This window comes from Cottoperca gobio, unplaced genomic scaffold, assembly GCF_900634415.1.
Source record: "Cottoperca gobio unplaced genomic scaffold, fCotGob3.1 fCotGob3_42arrow_ctg1, whole genome shotgun sequence".
In the NCBI taxonomy this organism is placed as follows: Eukaryota; Metazoa; Chordata; class Actinopteri; order Perciformes; family Bovichtidae; genus Cottoperca; species Cottoperca gobio.
In genome coordinates, this window is record NW_021167006.1 from 292018 (window position 1) to 310231 (window position 18214).

Consider the following 18214-nt stretch of genomic DNA (forward strand, 5'->3'; position numbering starts at 1 on the left):
AACAGCTACAAAAATGAACACTGTGATCCATCTATTCGTATTTCATCACCAACTATTTTACGTTATGCAGATGACACAGTTTTATATTCCTGTTCAGCCCCAGATTGTTAAATTCTTTCTCATGACCTCTTTCAGTTATATTAATGTTTGGCAAACCAAATAATTCAAGTAAGACACTGCACTCGATGTTAAGTTTGCTCTAATCCTGCGTAAAGCGAGCCCACCAAGTATCAAGTCCAGTATTGATTGAGATTGTTGCAGCCTGCGCACCGTCGATGTACGTCCACTAAAAGCTTGTTTCTACTACTGACATCTTTTAGATGACAATAAGCTTCATCTTCAACTGTGACAACACCGGCTCTCCTCTCTCCAACTCTCACTCACGTTTGCCATCTCTGTCTTCCCGCAACAGATCTTCGCCCAAAACATCCCAAAACATCCCAAAACAAACAAAGTGGACCAACATTGCAGCTCGTTTAGCAGCTGCAGCGCTCTCACTCAATACTGGACCAATTTCCAAAATTGTTGTTCCCATTAGTGACTTATACACGAAAACATGGGAAAATAGGGTCTGCGTTGAAAAATACAGAAGTTACAGAAGACGTACATTGACAGCGCACAATTGCCCCGAACGATTACTTTGCGGCTGCAGCGCTCTCACTCAATACTGAACCAATTTAAGAAGGTTTGTCAACTTAGATTTGAATTTACAATATGTGTTTAATTAACTTGAACTATGCATTGTGCAGCTGTATGTTTGATATAAATATTAAAATACTTCATTCTGAATTGATCAAATGCCAAAATCAGTTGTTTATCGGGGAATCCCTAGAAATGATCTTTCTCCTCATAGTAATGACATTTCTACCCACAGTGATGATTCAGGTTTCATTGCATGCCTTGTGGTGGCGTTTCCACCAACAGTGATGATGCAGGTTTGGTTCTTCTTCCTGCTGCGATGACATTTCTACTTTCAGCAGTAACACTTTTACCTCATGCAATCCTATTTCCACCTGTGTAGTGGTATCTCTGTCCACAATGATGATTTCATTTGTTCCGGCTGCAGTTATGATTCTACCAGCCATGTTTCTACACTAAGGTTTTAAAGTATGTTGATAAACGAGTATATCATTGTCCTGCTCTAACAGCCTCCAGTCTTCTGGTTTCAGGTTTCCATCAGTCAAGTTCTTCCACACCAAACTGGGAAAAACTTTTTTTTATTAAGCTGGGGGCATTGTCGGGTATTTTGATGAAACTGATGTTTATATTTAATAAGTCAATAATTGACCTAAAACAGTAAATGTGGAATATATCGAGTTATTTGAATATTTGATTTGTGGAGTAATAAGTACAGAACATAATTTAAAGGCCAAATGCCTTCGGTTGTATTAAAGCAGGGGGGGGAACCTTTTTCCAAGGGCCATTTTATTTTTTACAACATCCTTCTAGGGCCGTACTAATTATTGAACTCATAACCTCTGCAATTTTTTTTAAGACACAGCCCGTTCATTTCACTTTTTTTTATGCTGTTCAAAAAAGCAACTTTTGTATCCTGTATCTTCTGTTTTATTATAAATCCTTTATTAGTCCCACAACGGGGACATTTATCTCGTCACAGCAAAAGAACATATGAAGTAAAAAGGCAGAACACAATAATGAAATAGAATAAAAAATAATATAAGTACCAAGTGGTATAAATAAAGTGAGTATTGCACATGGCAGTGATAACTGCACAGCAGTGGTGCAACAGTGTGTTCTTGGTGTGGGGGTCTACCTCTCTATCTGTCCATGTTTGTATGTTCCGCTCTGCAGAGAGCTGCTTGTTGGGCCAAACTCCGCCAAAGAGCGTTAACTTTATTCAAACACTCGTCCTTTCAGCTCGCGCAGTTCGGCATGTTTGGTGGTGTAATGACGCTCAAGATTATTTTTCATCACTGCAAGCGCGTCCGCACAAACTACACACACTGGTCTTTTACTTCCTCAAAGAAATAATCGTTCGTCCATTTCTCCTGGAAAGTGCGACATTCTGCATCCACCTTTCTCTGTTTTACACTCGCCACGCTGCGTTCACTGATGTCAATGACAGTCTTGTTTAATATTGAAGTTTTTGACATGACATGACCACGTGATGACACGTTCCGCTCGTGTTTTTTTTGCGTGTGTTTATGAATTACCTCGATCTCGCAGGCTTTACATGGCCCGAAGGCCGGAGGTTTCCCACCCCTGTATTAAAGAGACTGCACTACCCATAATGCTCTCGGAGCGAAATAAATAAAAAGCAACGTGTCACGGCCACGCCTCCTGTCATTCCTTGTGTTTTCCCTGTGTCGCCTGCTTATTTCTCTCTCTGTGTATGTGTCTGTGTTGTGGGCGTGTCGCCCCCTCACTCTCCCTTGATTGCAGTTCAGTCAACTCACCTGCTCCAGGCCTCACTCCTGCCATCTATGAGCCGGATGTTCTCCGTCCTCCGTCCCCTTTCCCTGGAAAGCCCTTCAATAAACCTCCTACCTATTGTTCCAAGTTTGTGTGCTGCGTTTGGGTCCTTCCCTTGTTGCACACGTGACAGAACGATCTAGCCACCATGGACCCAGCGGACTATGATGTTTTGAAGACGGCAATTTCCAACCAAGGACAGCGTTTGGGTCATCAGGAGCACATGCTGCAAACCGTTGTGGATCAGTTGAAGGACATCGTCTCCACACTGGCAACGCTCTGCTTCCAACAGACCCAAGCTGTGGCAGCAACCTCTACTGAGCTACAGTGGTAGTTTGCGTCTCTGGCTGCTTGAATTGTGAATTCAAGTACATTTGCTTGTGTGTTTTTTGTATTAACGCTTACTGGTTTTTGTGCTACAGGATCCGTGGCTTCCTGTCCGCCCGCCTGCCTGCTACCTGCTACCCACTTCACCCTCTGCCTCCACGAGCCGGATGTTCTCCGTCCTCCGTCCCCTTTCCCTGGAAACCCCTTCAATAAACCTCCTACCTATTGCTCCAAGTTTGTGTCCTGCGTTTGGGTCCTTCCCTTGTTGCACACGTGACACAACGTTTTTGACGTTAGAAGTTATGTACCCTTCGTTATCATGAGCTAAAATTAAAACCTTTTTTATTCACTCGGATTTAAAGTTCAGAGTCTTGTGTCGTCATTTTGAAAGTAGTTTGACTAAGCTAAGCTAAGCTACAACTAAGCTAAGCTACAACTAAGCTAAGCTACAACTAAGCCAAGCTACAACTAAGCTAAGCTACAACTAATCTAAGCTACAATTAAGCTAAGCTACAACTAAGCTAAGCTACAACTAAGCTAAGCTACAACTAAGCTAAGCTACAACTAAGCCAAGCTACAACTAAGCTAAGCTACAACTAAGCCAAGCTACAACTAAGCTAAGCTACAACTAATCTAAGCTACAATTAAGCTAAGCTACAACTAAGCTAAGCTACTACTAAGCTAAGCTACAGCCAACACTGTTGTCTTTAACAGTGACCTGTGACCTCTCATCACAGGTTGCTTATGTGTTTTTAATCTGGAGTTCAACAAAAAGTACTTAGAGTGTGTCATTTGAATCTTAAAGGCTAGAAGAGGCGGATTTTGAGAATTTAGTTTTATCTTTTTTCTGACCTATTGCACCTGCGACCTCCCCAGGTGTCTTGACCCTCAGGTTGGAAACCACTGGTTTCATTGTATGCTGTCGCATTAAGACTTCCCTTCACTGGAACCAAAGGGATGAATGAAATATATTTTTGTTTCAGACATTTTGACCTTCAGCGTAGTTTTTCAGAAACGTACAATGGCAACATTCTTTCTGCCGACTGGGTTGTGAAAAAGATGAATTCAAACAAAACCTCAGCTAAATTGATTGGTCATTGATCAGTTTCATCTCTGTGCATCCATTACGAAGAGTTGAGGATGTGTTCTGACTAGCTCGGCACAAAGACTGGAAGCAGGGAGAAACAGCTACCCTTGCTCTATTAAACCAGGTAATAAAAACAAGCCCATCAACATTATTGTGTGTTGTTTATTGAACAGGTGTTGAAACGGCAGAGTGGGGGGGTTCTCTGGACCTACCTCCAATACTTTAAGTATGTGATGCTGATAAGACTTCTAGACTTAAATACAATTTACAATCTGCCAATTATTTTCTTGTTTATTCGATTAATGATTTGTTTAATAAAATGGTGAAAAATGTCCAAAAACATTTCCCCAGACACTTTCAAATGTCTTGCTTTGGTCGACCAAACCTTCAAGTCCCCTTGACTCCTTTGTTCAGTTTACGATGATGAAATACTCACTAGAGAATGTTTCGCATTTTTGCTTGAAAACTCATCAAAGTGATTATATTCTTATTATATATGTAAAGTCTCCCTCAATCAGCAACTTAGCAAAACTTACAAAAACATAGAAGTGAGATAAACTACATATAAAGCATTACAAAGTTAATATTTGACACATTCATAAAAACAGTAACGAGCATTTGCAAAATATACAAAAATGTACAGAAGTGAGACAACACATGCACGAAGACGTGTAGATACAAAACTATGTAACGTTAAAATGACACAATTAATTAATTTTTCATTTTCAGTCAATTAACTAATTGATTAATCAGTTAAACTATAGAAGAGCTAATAAAAACACTGAAGTTGAAGCGATTGGGTTATAAATATGTAACGTTAATGTAAGTAATACTTTTACATTCTTTAGTATCTGCAGACTCGCTGGAAACATTTACATGCACAAAATCTTGCAAACAAAATGCAAACAAGTCTTTATAGTTTCGTAAAGCTTACATGAGGTTTTATGCACTCTTTGAACCACACACACACACACACACACACACACACACACACACACACACACACACACACACACTGGTGCAACTGGAGGTACCTTGGTGTGCACTGCTACACATAGATTTCTGTGTAACATCCATTCTGACCAGGGAGTCCCCTCACTTTGTGCATCTGTATGTGTTTGGTAGATGGAAGTTAATGGAAACCTGACCAGGGAGTCTCCTGTGTGTGTGAGTTTAGCAGCGGCAGAGTGAGTTTTAGAGGAAAACTGTTGTCGATGCTGCTGTTTCTGATACTGCAAGCCCACAGACCACAACCACACAGACACATAATGAGACAGGCAAGGATACAGACAGCTATATATACAGACCCACAGGTCAATAGAGAGTATCAGTGACTAGGTAGCACATCATCACACTCTTAACTCTCTCAGCCTTCTCAGAAGACCCTCTTTTTGCAGAACAATCTTCGCTAATTTGTGTTGAAGTTAGCTGTCCAATATGTCTCCGGCCTGGGGTTCATTGTGTCTACTCGTCTTACTGGGAGTTGCGTTGGCATCTGGGAAGCCTTGCCAGTTCATCAGTGAGAAGATGAAACAATCCCACAACTCCATCGCAGATGTGCTGGTGAGTTTTACCTGCGGTGTCCCACAGGGCTCAATTTGAGATCCTCTATAGTTTTCCATGCAGCTTAGCTTCTCATTGTGATTAAAGGGTTTAAAGCTAAATCTGAGATTTAATCAAGGAACCTGTCGTAAAAGATTTCACAGACGTTAAAAATTGAGTTCATATTAAGACATTAAGTATTTGTAAGGTGTTTTAAGGTGATGACTCTACTGCAAGGCCTCTATGACCTCTTATAAATGACAGATTCACACAGGATTACAATCACAGACATCCTCTGCATGTGCTTTCAGTTTCATTTATATTCTTCTGATTATCAATGACTTTATTTTGTTGCCAGTTTTGTATTTTGCACCTATAACTCATAATGATAAGATATTATCACAAGCAAATGCAGGTGCCTAAATGTCGACTGTGTTGAATTAGCTGATGCATGTTTAAAATCTTCAAATAGAAGTCATGTGTAATGTGATCATAAGATAAAACTGGCTGTATTTGGATGGTTGTGATGATCCATATGATCTAAAACCAAAAGATATTTCAACCTCTCAGTAACACAGTCAATTATTTTAGCCTTTTGAAGATGCAACAGCATAAAAAGTCTCCTGAAATACTCATATAGACACTAATGATGGTTGTCAACAGCTCAAAGTGACACAGTTATACACAAGACGCTGTAACATTTCTACCTGCTGATTATATTTCATTATCACATCTTCATATTTTGTATCCAATGATTACAAGAAGACAGTTCTTCAGTATGTCAGGCGTATTTGCATCATGATATTTTTTATCAAGATCCCATTATCAGACCTTATTTGAATTTTACTTTGTATTCCTTAAACGTGTTAAACTATAGAAACTACACTGTTAACTAGAAGGGCACTTGGAAAACACAGACCTCCGCCAAGGTCGTTTCCATAAGTGCAAAATAATTTGTGTATACGCCCAACATTTTAACATAACTAAAAAACGGAAGTCTTGATGTGATACTCAAGGAAGTGAAACTTTTATCCTAATGATGTTAAATGTTAAAATGTTAAATCATATTCGTGTCCTGGAGATTATGGTGCATTACTACACCTTAGTATATTGATACAAACAAGATTTTATTTTATATCTTTGTACTTTGCTGTATTACCATAAATATAGATTTTGTTTTCTTCTTTAAATAATGCAAAAAGCCAAGCCAAACAGGAAGAATTGACTACTTATCAAGTCTTTATCGATACTCCAGATACTCCAGATAGTCCAGATACTACAGATACTACTGATACTACTGATACTCCAGATACTACAGATACTACTGATACTACAGATACTACTGATACTACTGATACTCCAGATACTACAGATTCTCCAGATACTACAGATACTACTGATACTCCAGATAGTCCAGATAGTCCAGATACTACAGATTCTCCAGATACTACAGATACTACTGATACTCCAGATTCTCCAGATACTCCAGATACTCCAGATACTACTGATACTACTGATACTACTGATACTACTGATACTCCAGATACTCCAGACACTACAGATACTACTGATACTACAGATACTACAGATACTCCAGATAGTCCAGATAGTCCAGATACTCCAGACACTACAGATACTACTGATACTACAGACACTCCAGATACCCCAGATACTCCAGACACTCCAGATACTCCAGATACTCCAGATACTACAGACACTCCAGATACCTCAGATACTCCAGATTCTCCAGATACTACAGACACTCCAGATTCTCCAGATACTACAGACACTCCAGATACCCCAGATTCTCCAGATACTACAGACACTCCAGATACCCCAGATACTCCAGATACTACTGATACTCCAGATACTCCAGGGTACTACAGATACTACAGATACTACAGATACTCCAGATACTCCAGATTCTCCAGATACTACAGATACTACAGATACTCCAGATACTACAGATACTCCAGGGTACTACAGATACTCCAGATACTACAGATACTCCAGGGTACTACAGATACTACAGATACTACAGATACTCCAGATACTCCAGATTCTCCAGATACTACAGATACTACAGATACTCCAGATACTACAGATACTCCAGGGTACTACAGATACTCCAGATACTCCAGGGTACTCCAGATACTCCAGGGTACTCCAGATACTCCAGATACTCCAGATACTACAGATACTCCAGATACTACAGATACTCCAGATACTACAGATACTACACCACAGTCTGTATCAGTGAGGGTTTATGGTGTACTGGTTAACCCTTGAACAAATATCGAAGTATTCAAATTTCTTTTTCTTTTGTGTGTTTTAGAAATTGAAGGAGCAGGAGGTCGGCATTGATCCTCTCTTCACTTCTGTCATCAAGAGCAACAGCTCCTTCGAGGTACACAAAACAAACGTACACTCTGTCTTTGACTGTACTCCTGTACTTCTGTACTCCTGTACTTCTGTACTCCTGTACTCCTGTACTTCTTTCTGTACTCCTGTACTCCTGTACTTCTGTACTCCTGTACTCCTGTACTTCTGTACTCCTCTACTTCTGTACTCCTGTACTCCTGTACTTCTGTACTCCTGTACTCCTGTACTCCTGTACTCCTGTACTCCTGTACTTCTTTCTGTACTCCTGTACTTCTGTACTCCTGTACTCCTGTACTTCTGTACTCCTGTGCTCCTGTACTTCTTTCTGTACTCCTGTACTTCTGTACTCCTGTACTTCTTTCTGTACTTCTGTACTCCTGTACTTCTGTACTCTTGTACTCCTGTGCTCCTGTACTCCTGTACTCCTGTACTCCTGTACTCCTGTACTTCTGTACTCCTGTACTCCTGTACTTCTTTCTGTACTCCTGTACTCCTGTACTTCTGTACTCCTGTACTCCTGTACTTCTGTACTCCTCTACTTCTGTACTCCTGTACTCCTGTACTCCTGTACTCCTGTACTCCTGTACTCCTGTACTTCTTTCTGTACTCCTGTACTTCTGTACTCCTGTACTCCTGTACTTCTGTACTCCTGTACTCCTGTACTTCTGTACTCCTGTACTCCTGTACTTCTGTACTCCTGTGCTCCTGTACTTCTTTCTGTACTCCTGTACTTCTGTACTCCTGTACTTCTTTCTGTACTTCTGTACTCCTGTACTTCTGTACTCTTGTACTCCTGTGCTCCTGTACTCCTGTACTCCTGTACTCCTGTACTCCTGTACTTCTTTCTGTACTTCTGTACTCCTGTACTTCTGTACTCTTGTACTCTTGTACTCCTGTGCTCCTGTACTCCTGTACTCCTGTACTCCTGTACTCTTGTACTCCTGTACTCCTGTACTTCTGTACTCCTGTACTCCTGTACTCCTGTACTCCTGTACTCCTGCAAAATGCTTTAAATTAATTCTTTATTATAATTCAATCCATCAGCATTCTTTCTGTACTCCTGTACTTCTGTACTCCTGTACTTCTGTACTCCTGTACTCCTGTACTTCTTTCTGTACTTCTGTACTCCTGTACTTCTGTACTCCTGTACTTCTTTCTGTACTTCTGTACTCCTGTACTTCTGTACTCCTGTACTTCTTTCTGTACTTCTGTACTCCTGTACTTCTGTACTCCTGTACTTCTGTACTCCTGTACTTCTGTACTCTTGTACTCCTGTGCTCCTGTACTCCTGTACTCCTGTACTTCTGTACTCCTGTACTCCTGTACTCCTGCAAAATGCTTTAAATTAAGATTATTTTATTCATTTATTTCATCTTTATTATAATTCAATCCATCAGCATTCCCTGTAGGGCTGCAACTAATGCTTATTCTCATTGTCGATTATTCTGCTGATTATTTTCTAGATTGAAGGATTCATCTTTTGTTCTATAAAATGTCAAAACATAGTGAAAAACGTCCAACGTGACGTCTTTAAATGTCTTATTTTGTCAGTCCACGATTAATCACTTATCAAAATAGTTGTGGCTTCTTCTTCTAATCCTCTCCTCTCCTCCACAGGTCAAAGTCAATCTGATGAACGCCACTCTGGAAGTCTACAGTCGAATCTTCGCCAGCATCCTGCAGCACGACCAGCAACTCAAGCTCAACGACAATGACAGGAGTCAGGTGAAGACTGAAGTGACGAAGTTCCAGGGCCAGGTGAAGATCCTGATGAGAAATCTGACCCGCGTGAACCAGGACAGGGAGGATGTGCTCAGCAAGCTGAACAAAATACAAGTACGTGTCCGTCTCATCAGCAGGAATCTCTTCTTTTAAGACTTCTTCTGTTTCCTAAACCTGCGACAAAACACAAACAAACCAAGCTGAGTGTCTTCAAGGCGAGACGCTACAGGCACAAACATTGTTTTTTTATGCTCTGGCCATTTTAAGTTTTGGCTATTTATCTTCTAGAACTCGTCTTCTGTCAGACGAGAGGAAACACGAGAACATGAGAGTGTGTGTTTGTAACTGTGTGTGTAACAGCTACATTACATAACACCTCATGTACATAATCAAACATGAACACTTGTAATATAAACTTGTGTGAGTAATGAAGTGGGGAAGCTTCATGCTGATATCTATTAGTTAAAAATGCTGCCCTATTCACCTGCAGTGTTTTGCTTATGGTAGCTATAACTGTAACTTCTAACAAATGATAAGCAAATGTTTCTTCTAAAATATTTCAATTAAATCCCAAATAATAAAACCAGAACGTTTAGAGACGTTCTGGTTTTATTAAGTGTTTCTCTCTTCATTTTGACAGAAGATTAACTGGATTATTATATTATTATTTATTAATATTCTCTCTCTGCAGGTGGACGACACGTTGGTCCAGAGAAAGGCTCTGGCTCAGTTCAAAGAAGTGTACCAGGCGGCCCATGTGCTCACCACCGCCGGCTGCAGACCCTGAATGATGACATCACCAATATAATCCGCTCTGACTAAAAGAGGTTTATGAGTTTTTCTCACAATGTAGCTTTTATTTCATATATTTAATGTTTTTATTTATAACTAAGTTAAGTTTTTTAAGTTAAAATTTCCATGACTGATAATCTTCAATGTTCATTTTACACTTTGACAGTTTTACATATTTATTTAATTATTTAAAGGTCATTTCTCAATCCAGTCACTTAACTGAGTTATATTTATTTTTGTGATAATTTAATGTATTTTTATTATTTTATTATTATTTTTATTTAAGATTAATTTAACTTTATTTATTTTTCGTTGTTGTCATTTTAATATTTTAATAAAAGCAGAAATCAGCAATTGAAAGCGTAATTCTCCTTTTTTTACACTTTAAAATGCTTTTTATTTGAATTATTACTTCATATTTTACACCAGGTTTTATAGTGATGAAGATGTTTTTATTATGGGGGCCATAATTCATGTTGATGTGCTGCTACAATAGCCGTCTAACTTCTGCTTCTAGATTTGTCATAATTATTATGTTGTTATATTATATCACCGCTGCTCCTGCACCAATCACACGGAGGGATTTCCCCTCAAGCTGTGATGTAATGACCCACAGGAGGCGCTTCCTGCCTGCTGTCAATAAACTGTTTAAATCCCACCTCAGTTCCCCAGTAAAATATTATTTAATAATAAATATTATTTAATAAATAAAGTCAGACTTTTTAAATTTGTCTCCTTTCTCCAAGTTCTCGAATGTGTTAAGAAACAAATCATTAAATAAGGAATAAAACAATAAATATTGAGTTTTGTCCGCCTCAACTTTAATCTCTATTTAAAGAAAGAAGTTTCACTTGATTTGAATTGTGTTTTAAAACCACAGCGTTTGAGTCAGGTGTCAGGTGTCAGGTGTCGTGTGTCAGGTGTGAGGTGCGGAGGTGCGGAGGTGCGGAGGGGTTTCCCCTCAATACAAACCAGAGGACGGGGCTTTTCTCCCTCCCAGCAGAGAAACAGTGACGACAGAGGAAGTAAAAGAAAAAAGGTCCAAGTTGGGTCAAAAGGGTTAGAAAATGTGAATCATCAGTTGTGACGGATGAACAGCGAGGTTTGGAAACTTTGTTTTCTCCTTCTGAGTCAGAGCATCCAGGAGAAACACGAATACATAATGAGTCCGTTATGTAATTAAAGAATTACTTGATCAACAATTAGAACTTCCATGTAATTTACTTTTTCTTTAGTTTCATTATTATAATTTATTACGATTCTTCACTTTATTTCTAAAGAAAAAAATCATTTTATTCTGGAGGACGAGGCCTGCAGGGAGAGCAGGGTTAGAGGTGTATAAATATTGTGAAAACTTTTCTTCAATAAAGTATTGTTAAAGACACACACTTTTATTTATCAGATGAATCAGAAGTAATAAAATAACAAAACAGGAAACACTTAACATTTGTATTTAATTACCTCAGACAGGTACATCACATCTACCGAGTTAATCTCCACCCGGCCGGCACGCTGAGGTAACACAGATCAAACACACCTGAGATCATGCTTCACCAACAGGTGTGTCGCATGCTGCTGCTTCAGAGTGTGTGTGTGTGTGTGTGTGTGTGTGTGTGTGTGTGTGTGTGTGTGTGTGTGGCTTTAAAAGAACTTCAGCAGAAATTCTTTGAAAATCATTGAATTCGTTTTAAGTGTGAATTCGTCAACACGCAGAAAAACTTCCACCTGAAACCTCTTCCTGTCTGTGCGTGTGTGTGTGTGTGTGTGTGTGTGTGTGTGTGTGTGTGTGTGTGTGTGTGTGTGTGTCTACCTGCTTGCACTTTGGATTGATTTTAAAGTTTGGGGGTCAAAGGTCACTGAACAGTGAAGTGATGACATCTTGGACAGATGTGGATGTACATTTTTTATTTCTTTTACATTGTTTGGCAGTGGAGAGCAGGGACATTATTCTTTCATGGTGCATTCAAGGACATTTAAACATCTGAGTTTTAAGAAAATACTGAAATCAATTCATATCTTTTTCTTTAACAACAGAGCTTGTCAATGAAATGCTTTGCAACAGACAACACTAACAGCTCAGATTTCGGAGTGTCCCTTAACGCACCAACTAGACAGTTGAAAACTATAAATGTAAGAGATGAACAATAATAACAGCTTGTGTGCAACAATGTCTTTGAAATTTCAGATGTATTTTAGTCCTTGAATGCACCACGAACAGTTTTAAAAAGAGTCAATGAAAGTAGAAACGATCACATTCATATTATCTTTTGTGCTTGTGTTTTGCTTTGCAACACATCAGATCTTTAGAGTTCGTAGCGGTGCGATGAGCTGCTCAGGGTTCGTGATGGTTTCCATCGCATTTCTCGTGGATGATCCGATGATTTCCGACGCAGGCTGCAGCCTCACTGCGCGCTTTCCAGTAACAACTCCTCGAACCTCAATTCACTCCATTGATTCGCATGAAAATGCAGGTCTTTAGTACGACCAGTGAAACCATTATCACATAAAACCCATTGGGGGGGGGGTTGTCAACAGTGAGCATATGATGACATGCATGAGTGGGAGACCCCTCACCCTCCCTTCTAGGAAGTTGAGTGATTTAAAGGAAACAGCACAACCACACTTTCACACCTATATTGTCTCTGCATCACACCATCACACACTCTCTCGCTCCGAGTTATAAATAAAGGCTTTTGCGACAAGTCAGACAGTTTGAGCCAACTTCAGGGCAAGAGCCACATCCAGTCAGACGGGTGTTTTGTCGACCTCTCTATCCTCTGCATCGCACCGTTGGGGATTGAAAGTCGCAGTCACAGCGGACCGGCTCGGGAATCGAACCAGCAGGCCGGGGGCATCTGCGTACAAGCGTTGATACGATGGTTGCGGCGGCGAAGGCATTGGTCTGTCTGTCTCTCTGGTTGTCTGTCTGTCACATCAGAGGCGCCTTCATCCCTGTAAATATGAACAAGACCATCCAGAACCTTCTGCAGTACTATGTGAGTATTAGCCCGGTACCACCATAGAAATAGAATGATTGTAGAACCGACACTGGACTCGTGGTCGTTTGGCAAGTTCAAAAAGAAACGGGCATTTTGTTAGTCATTAAAAACCTCTGAGTTTACACTGACGTTAGCGGCTACAACGCTCTTTGCATCGGCTACAGTACATATAAAAATGGCCGCCGCTCTGACCATCCTGCTAAGTTGACTTGAAGAGAAACGTCCGTTCTGCTCTCGTTCTATTTCTATAACTACTAAGATTATAGTAAAAACTTTATTTATAAAACACTAATAAATCAGATGAAATATTTGTATATTTGCGTATTTGTTCGTACTCTTGAGGCTTCAAATCAAAACTTTGTTCTGCTGATGCTGTTGTTACTTGTACTTATACTGCGACCGGCATACTGTCAGCATTTGTAGTGCAGAACTTCAAACACTGCTTCATGCGTTCTGTTTCCTGCTGCTGCTCACACTCACCACAAACACACACACACATGCACACACACTTTTTCCATTTACTATAAGTATGTTTAAAGGACAATTCTGGTGATGTTTTTCATGTTTTAGTCCATTTACTACAAAAATTATTTATCACAATCATTGGTCGACTTTATGTAAATCACTGTGTACTGCGGTGGTGCATTCAAGGACACTTCTGAGAGTTAAGGATGCTAAAAGCAACCTTTCCTAAAAGCAAGACTCATTCAAACTGTATTTCAGGGTTTTGTTTAGTTTTTTCACAACAGAGATAGTCAATGAAACTCTGCAGCAGATGACACATCACAGACGTCTGAGTGTCCTTGAATGCACCAGCATGACACTTTTTATGTAAAGGTTTAAGAAACTATAAGTGCAATGAAAAAATGACCAAATTCATTAAATCTTTTTCATAACTTGTTTGATAATCTGATATCAGATTACGGAGCTCTCCAGCTACAATGTCTATGAAATCTCAGATGTCTGATGGTCCTTGAATGCACTACAGACAGTTTTTTAAAAGAGTCAATGAAAGAAGAAAACATATTTGAATTCAAACAATTTTTTTCACAACATGTTTGATTATTGTTTGTCTTTTGTTTTTGATTATCTGAACAGAGATTCCTCTGAAATGTGAGATGTCTGACTGTCCTTGAACTCACCTCATGATGCTTTTCACATTTATATCTGATTAATATTTTGTCTTTTGTATTAGATTTCTTGACGATATACTTTAGCTCGTCAATTAAATGTTTGCAAAAGATGGCTCTGAAATCTCCGTCTGTCCTTGAATGCACCAATAATTACAATAATTTGTATGTATTGGGTTAATACAAAAGAAAGAACACTGATATGGAGCCTTTTTATGGGGGATAGACGGTTGATTTGCATCAAATGACCTGAGAGATTCTTTTTTGCAGAAGATTGGAGAGAACGAGAGATTTAACGGGAAGCCCGTCTTCTCCAGAGAACCGCTGTACGGCAAAATGGAGGTAAATAAAAGTCCTTTGATCGTTGTAACAATTTCTCTACATCCTCACATGAGAACATAACGTCTGTCTGAGGTCGGAGACGTGTTGCATCTCCTCGATGCCTTTAACCTCAGTCACCTCTTTAAACTGCCAAAGAAATATAAAAATAACATTACAGATGCTGTCTCACACCAAACAATCTAGACTGACAAATAGCACTATGGAGGTGGTTAGCCTAGCTTAGCATAAAGACTGTCTGCAGGTGGAAACAGCTAGCCTGGCTCTGTTCAAAGTGGAAACAATACACCTGACTTATTAACACTTATTTGTACACAAACAGAAATGTAAACAAAACTATTTGATTTCATGCAAAAATGTCTTGACTAGCCGTGTATCCACCCGTGTTGTGTTTGTTTATTGTTTAGTTAAGGATCCCTGGCGATAATGCATCACATAAACCACAAGCTGTGCGATTTTTACATTTCTGTTTGTGTAAACGAGATGTATTTATTTAACTTTGGACGGAGCCAGACTGGCGGTTTCCCCCTGCGTCCAGTCTTTATGCTAAGCTAGGCTAATTGCCTCTTGACTCCAGCTCCATACTTAATGCACAGGCATGAAATGATCCTCATCTAAATCCCAGAAAGAAGGCATCTTTACCTGACTTTATTTAGTCTATATTTAATCCGTGAGTCAGCAGCTGGCGGGTGTTTTCCTCTGGTTTCTGTTTCACACTCAACAGTTTCTTTATCGCTTGTGTCGTGATTCTTGTGGTTTTATTTTCCTGCTGGCTCTGCAACGTGCAACATTTTAGTTTTTGGTTGTAACTATTCTCAGGCTCCGATTTAAACTTTCACTCTTCAGCAACAACGATTAAAAGGTTGGTTTGTACTGAGCGAGTCTGCAGCGCTCGCTGGGAAGTCCTGCATGGTGGACGAGATGAAATATAGACGAGCTCGAGACAAACTAGCTTTAGGTTATATTGCATAGGAGTAAAAATGACACAGTAAATAAAATGTATATATATTTAACTAAGTTTGTCTGAGAGAGATACTGTTTTAGGTTGTTTAAAACCTTCTGATCTAAAGATAATCAATAATAGGACTGAGTGCATGTAGATTTTAAATAAATGTTTGAAAGTTTGCAATCTCTTTAGTTCACGCAGAGTCAAATATTGTCGGCCTCTAAGATCTGAGAACAACAAGATTAGGACTATTTTGCAGAACTTGGATCAGCTTCCGGCCAATTGTTGAAACCGGTACCAGTGATGTGACGTTGTCTTTGCCCAACTGACCTGAAGCCGGCACACCTCCAGGCTCATCTGTTTCCATTTAAATAATTATACCACTAATTTGATATGCTTTAGGAATATAACAACACATGTCTACTTTCATATTTCACACCATGAGATGTTATGTTGAGTTCCTTCTTTTTAAGTTGAAGCTTTGCATTTTTGCAATGGTCAGCAAAGACATCACCAGGACGCCTAAAACAACTGTGATGTTTATTTAAACGCAATTTTTAAATCCCCCACCAGAAACTTCATAATGTTTTCTTTTTCAGGCAAAGCGTGTGTTTATGGTTGGTGTATTGGAGACCTATGAAAGGCTGATTGAGCAGATGTTGAGGCAGCTGCCCACCCCGAGCCCCCAGACAGCCTTAGCTGGCACCGCCAGTGGTAGTGAGGGGGAAGCGGGCGGCGATGTCAGGACGGAGCTGAGCTACATCCTGAAGAAGATCCAGTACCTGAGGAAGTACCGTTACCAGGAGCAGGAGAAGCTTCTGCAGAGCCTGAAAACTCTAAAACACATCCAGGTAGACAGACAAAAATATATTTGCATGCAAATATACAATCTGGCCTGAGTATATTCTGTATTAGTTTTAAAGGCTTGTGGAAGGATTACAGAAGGTTCACTTAGATCCAATATGGGGCTTAAGATCCAGCCTTATGAGTGACTTATGCAGCCTTAAAGTAACACTTAATGGAGAGTTGTTTGGAGAGCCGATGTTTGACTAAATAAGGCTTATGGAACATTTATTAAGAGCGTATAAAGGCCTTAACGTAAGGCTTAAGGAAGGTTTCTGTTGGGCCTTTTAGGGCCAATGTAGGGCTAAAATTAAAAGCTTATTAAAGATCTTTATTGGGCCTTTATGCAGCATATGGAGGGATTAATATAAGGCTTTTATATAGGGGCTTACGGAGGGCTTATGGAGGTCGGCTCATGGGAGGATTGTATAGTGCTGGATATAAAGCTCATTGAAAGATGTATGTGTGGTTTAAGTAGGGCTTACAGTAAGGCTTATGGGAGGTTTCTATAGGGGCTAAGTAAACAGACTCCTCCAATAAACCTCCCATGAGTTTACTGTAAGCCCTACTAACGCCTTTGTAAGCCTACATTAACTCTTCACAATACTTACTTATTTGGAAGATTTACTAAAGGTTTTTGGCACTTTTAATATGTCTACGTGTTACTGTTGTGGGAACTGTGTATTTACTTTTAGAAAATGAATGTTAAATTTCGCCCCCCGTCTCCGTCTCTCCTCCAGATGGATAACAGTGTCGTCCAGAGCAAAGCATTGTGGGAGCTGCCGTGGCTGTATGAGGAGGCTAGTATGCTGAACGACAACATCAATAGGCAGCGGCGGTGACGGTGACGACGGCAAGCCCGGAGGGTCAAAACCCATCCGAAAGCCTGAACGACCAACAAAGAGGTCAACAATGACGGCAACAAGGAAATTAAATGACAAATCATAAATGGATAAAATAACATAAGAAATATTACAATACCAAAGGAATACCCACATTCAAACCAACATACAACCTTTTTCTTTTTCTGTTTTACAAGGTTGTTAATGAGATTATTTATAAATAAATATATATTTATTACAATGACCGCAGTTTATGCCTAATAGAAATTGTAATTTTGTAAAATTCATATATATTTTTAAGGAAGTTCGATAGTTGAAAGAAGTGTGGCGGTTTGATACTATGATAGTATTCAACATGGAGTTAAACTTTATTAATCACAACATCTATCATCACCTGGAAATACTTGATTTCTTGATTTTTATTTATTTAAAAACTGAAGATGATTTAATGCTCAGAAAATTAGAAAGAGTGAATTCTAATATATTTATAAAATATTAAGCTAAGTATCATTTCTCATATGGTACAAAGTACCAAAGACAAGTTTAATACTGACAAACTTAAATGTCCTCTGAACATCAGGTCTATCACTGAAGTACTTTACTGAAGAGTATGTAGTTGAAGTACTCTTCAGGGATATTTGTATTTGACTGACATAATTTTCTCTATTTATTTTTGTATTTAAAGTGTCTATTTAATAATCATACTGCTATGACTGATTGTTGATAATTTATTCATTGTATTTATTCATTGGCTCATGCAGACAAATAAAACAGAATGAACTTCATTTTCTGATTGTTGTGATGCACTTTGTTTTTGAATTTACGTGGCA

The 18214-nt window shown here is 39.3% G+C and overlaps 1 protein-coding gene across 1 annotated transcript; it reads left to right on the plus strand.

Annotated features, from left to right (window-relative positions):
• Window positions 1-13030: 13030 nt before the first annotated feature.
• Window positions 13031-17772, plus strand: LOC115006018 (interferon gamma-like). Its single transcript, XM_029428026.1, has 4 exons — window positions 13031-13281; window positions 14685-14756; window positions 16299-16550; window positions 17283-17772. Exons 1-4 carry the CDS (start codon window positions 13162-13164, stop codon window positions 17382-17384), a joined length of 546 nt encoding a protein of 181 aa, XP_029283886.1. The 5' UTR covers window positions 13031-13161; the 3' UTR covers window positions 17385-17772.
• Window positions 17773-18214: the final 442 nt, after the last annotated feature.